This window comes from Harpegnathos saltator, unplaced genomic scaffold (genome assembly GCF_003227715.2).
Source record: "Harpegnathos saltator strain DR-91 unplaced genomic scaffold, Hsal_v8.6 scaffold625, whole genome shotgun sequence".
Classification (NCBI taxonomy): domain Eukaryota; kingdom Metazoa; phylum Arthropoda; class Insecta; order Hymenoptera; family Formicidae; genus Harpegnathos; species Harpegnathos saltator.
The window spans coordinates 57,853-60,927 of record NW_020230455.1 but is presented as its reverse complement, the minus strand read 5'-3'; the positions used below and the strand labels follow the sequence as shown (position 1 = coordinate 60,927).

At 31.7% G+C, this 3,075-nt stretch overlaps 1 protein-coding gene across 1 annotated transcript; it reads right to left on the bottom strand.

The window, feature by feature from the left end:
- Nucleotides 1-260: 260 nt before the first annotated feature.
- LOC112589831 (uncharacterized) lies at nucleotides 261-1,315 on the bottom strand. Its single transcript, XM_025304543.1, has 2 exons — nucleotides 628-1,315; nucleotides 261-532 (listed from the first exon to the last, which is right to left on the bottom strand). Exons 1-2 carry the CDS (start codon nucleotides 1,157-1,159, stop codon nucleotides 261-263), a joined length of 804 nt encoding a protein of 267 aa, XP_025160328.1. The 5' UTR covers nucleotides 1,160-1,315.
- Between the last annotated feature and the right edge of the window lie 1,760 nt (nucleotides 1,316-3,075).

Genomic DNA, 3,075 nt, shown 5'->3' with positions numbered 1-3,075 from the left:
ATACTCATTACAATAATGATATTCGTGGAAAAAGTGTTTCAAACATAATGACTTTTTACACCACGAACATCTTATTACCGCTATATTGTTACAACCTTCGATGTCACATGTAGTTGAAGTTTCGTCAAAACTAAACTGTACAGGGTTTTTAAACTCTTCTGGTCTTTCGTTTGTATAATCGCTTTTAAACCACGAATATTTAAACAAGTTGTGATATCGTGGGGATGACAACTGATTATATATCAGTGATTGCAACTTTATTATATTATTTCATTTATATCGCTTTCCAATAGTAAAACAATATCTGAAAATCTTTTAGCAAAATTTTTCCAAATTCTAAATCCATACACATCTAATGATTGTATTTTTCCTGTAATGCCTTTTAGTATTATCATAGTAGTAATACGTTTTCCCGAAGGTGTTAAATCCGAAATGATATTAGGGCAATGTCCAGTCCATGAATCGATAAGAAGAACGCTATTAGAACCAATGTTTGGAAAATAAGCTTCTTGTAACCACATTTTAAAATGATCTGTAAGAAATGTAAATGTTAATTTAATAGCTTTTTCATGACGCCTTTTAGATTGTTAAATAAAATATGAAATAGTTATAAAAGAATATCTATACCTGATGTCATTTTGCCAGATTTCGATGCTTTTACAATAACATTTATTGGTTTAAACAAGTTTTCTTCTACTCTTGGTCCAAATTTACCATGAACTTCTTTTAACACAATAAATAAAGGTGACAGCAATTTGCCATCACACGATATTATTGATTGTATTGTGTATGAATGTGTGGTTGATGATATAGACTGCACGACACGTTCTGTTTTCTTTTCTCCTTCGTTAGACAATGATCTTCCAGAATGAATTTCCAATTGGAAACCACTTTGATCTGAATTATAAATATTTTCAGATCCAAACTGTTCAATAAGAGGTTTTACTACTTTCAAAAAATCATCAGTTGTTTTTTGCAAATCAACAGAATCTTCCAATGTTCTTCTAGTGACAAACTTCGTAACTTTTCTTGAAACAATTCGGTGGGACTTTTTGAATCTTGCTACCCAACTGGGAGATGCTTTAAATATAGGATGTAAATTTCCTATTTCTTCCTGAGCTTGCAAAGCCCATCTTTTTATATCAATATCACGAACCATGAATCCTGATTCAACAGCAGCAGTAAATTTACCATGTGTAAATTTGGAGATGTAAGATAATTTTTCTACACGATTTCCACCTGATTGCAATTGTTCTTCCCACCGTCTTAACTGACGTAGAGATGAAACTCTTTTAAATGTATGTTGCACTGATTTTAGAGACTCCTTGTTCTATCGTTATTATTTTCTTCATTATCTCTATTCCGCCAATACTCAACAGCCCGTCTTTTATAAGAATTGTCAAAATCTTCGTCAACATTTGAACATTGAGGTTGAGAATTCAAATTATCTTCACCCCATGCTTCTTCGACATCTTCAATTATTTCCGGACTGTGTAATTTATAAGGTTCTTCATAATCGAGATATATTTCTTCCGTTACTTCCAACCCATTATAATGAGAAATGCTATCCAGTAATACTTTTTGTATGTTTTCTTTTAATTCTATTTCTGCTTCAGTTACTGGCGTTTCTATTAGATACATTGAATTTATTGACATCAATAAAAGTCTAACAACGTTACGCGGATTAATAATCATTTCCAAGGATGTTAAACTTTGCTGTCTGTTGTAATAAAAACTATTTACTCCTAACTTCAACCACTTCAAAATTTTTACGTGCTTCCGATAATTGGGTAAAAGCTATTTTATATTCAACATTTACCTAAAACAATACAAAATATTAACCGATTTTAATTCTTCTTTTTTTCATCGATACACCAGACATTAAGGAACATATTTATGTCGAGAAAAATATGTAAAAGACAGTAGCTCGTAGAATATTTACGTACCTCTTACATGAAAGTTCTCGTATTCTCGTGGTTTAGCAAGTTCCACTGATGTGAGTATAACCGAAGATAGAGTATAAAGATGGTGTATAATAGAAGAACAGAGTATAAAGACTGTACTGACTGTGAATATTATACGCTCACGTTAGATACACGGTCGCCTTATATACTAGACGGTGCACATTTTGTTTCCACGAACGTGACGAACTGATAGGCGTATCGTCACGTATATACGATAGGCCTATCGTCACGTATATAGATAAGCGTATATATGGAGGCAATAACAATTAATTCTCGAAAATGATTTCTCGTAACGTTACTTTATTATACATGGTTGAATTTGGAAAAAAATAACCTTTACTTTGGTAAAAAAAATTTCTAATTTTGCAAAAAGGGGGGTGGAGGTGGTGGTTAAATAAAAAAATATTTAATAAAAAATATCTTTCTTTGCATAACCTCAAAGTATTCTTCAAACCATTAAAATTTTGTTGAAACAATTTTTTTGTATATCTTATAGTTTCGACAATATTCGATCTCAAAGAAAAAGACCGTTTTTTTTCAAAGGGTTGTTTCATCCCTTAAACATGAGATTGGGCCGATATAAAAAAATACGTGTCTCTTTGATTTATTTGTTTTATAACATATTTCGAGGAGAATCAAATCGGTGAGGGACACCCCTGACAGTTCCCTTGTCAGCAGCGCGGCGATTCAGGGAGCGGTTTTGAGACTGCGTAGACGATGTGTAATGGTTCATCACTTTCAGGAAAATAAAAGCTTAATGATTGAGAAATATATGGATAATAAAAAACCATAAATATTTTTGAAGAGAAAGAAAGAGAAGTATAATATATTGACAATACATGACTAAATAATATAGAAAGATATATGTAAAAGTGTAAATCTATACATGTTTCGATGGTTATTAAGGCTTGTTTGTTTGTACAAAGGTTATTCATATTGATTAATTCTCCTAATAAGACCCAAAAATGTGTAAACCGGCAATATTGCCTTTGTATTAAAGTATATTAAAATTGAAGGATTTCCCCGTTTCCGGTGCGAATTTTATGACCATTTCCTGGTTCTACGGATCAAAATACATAGGAAAATGTTAAATTTACTCGATCCTTCGACA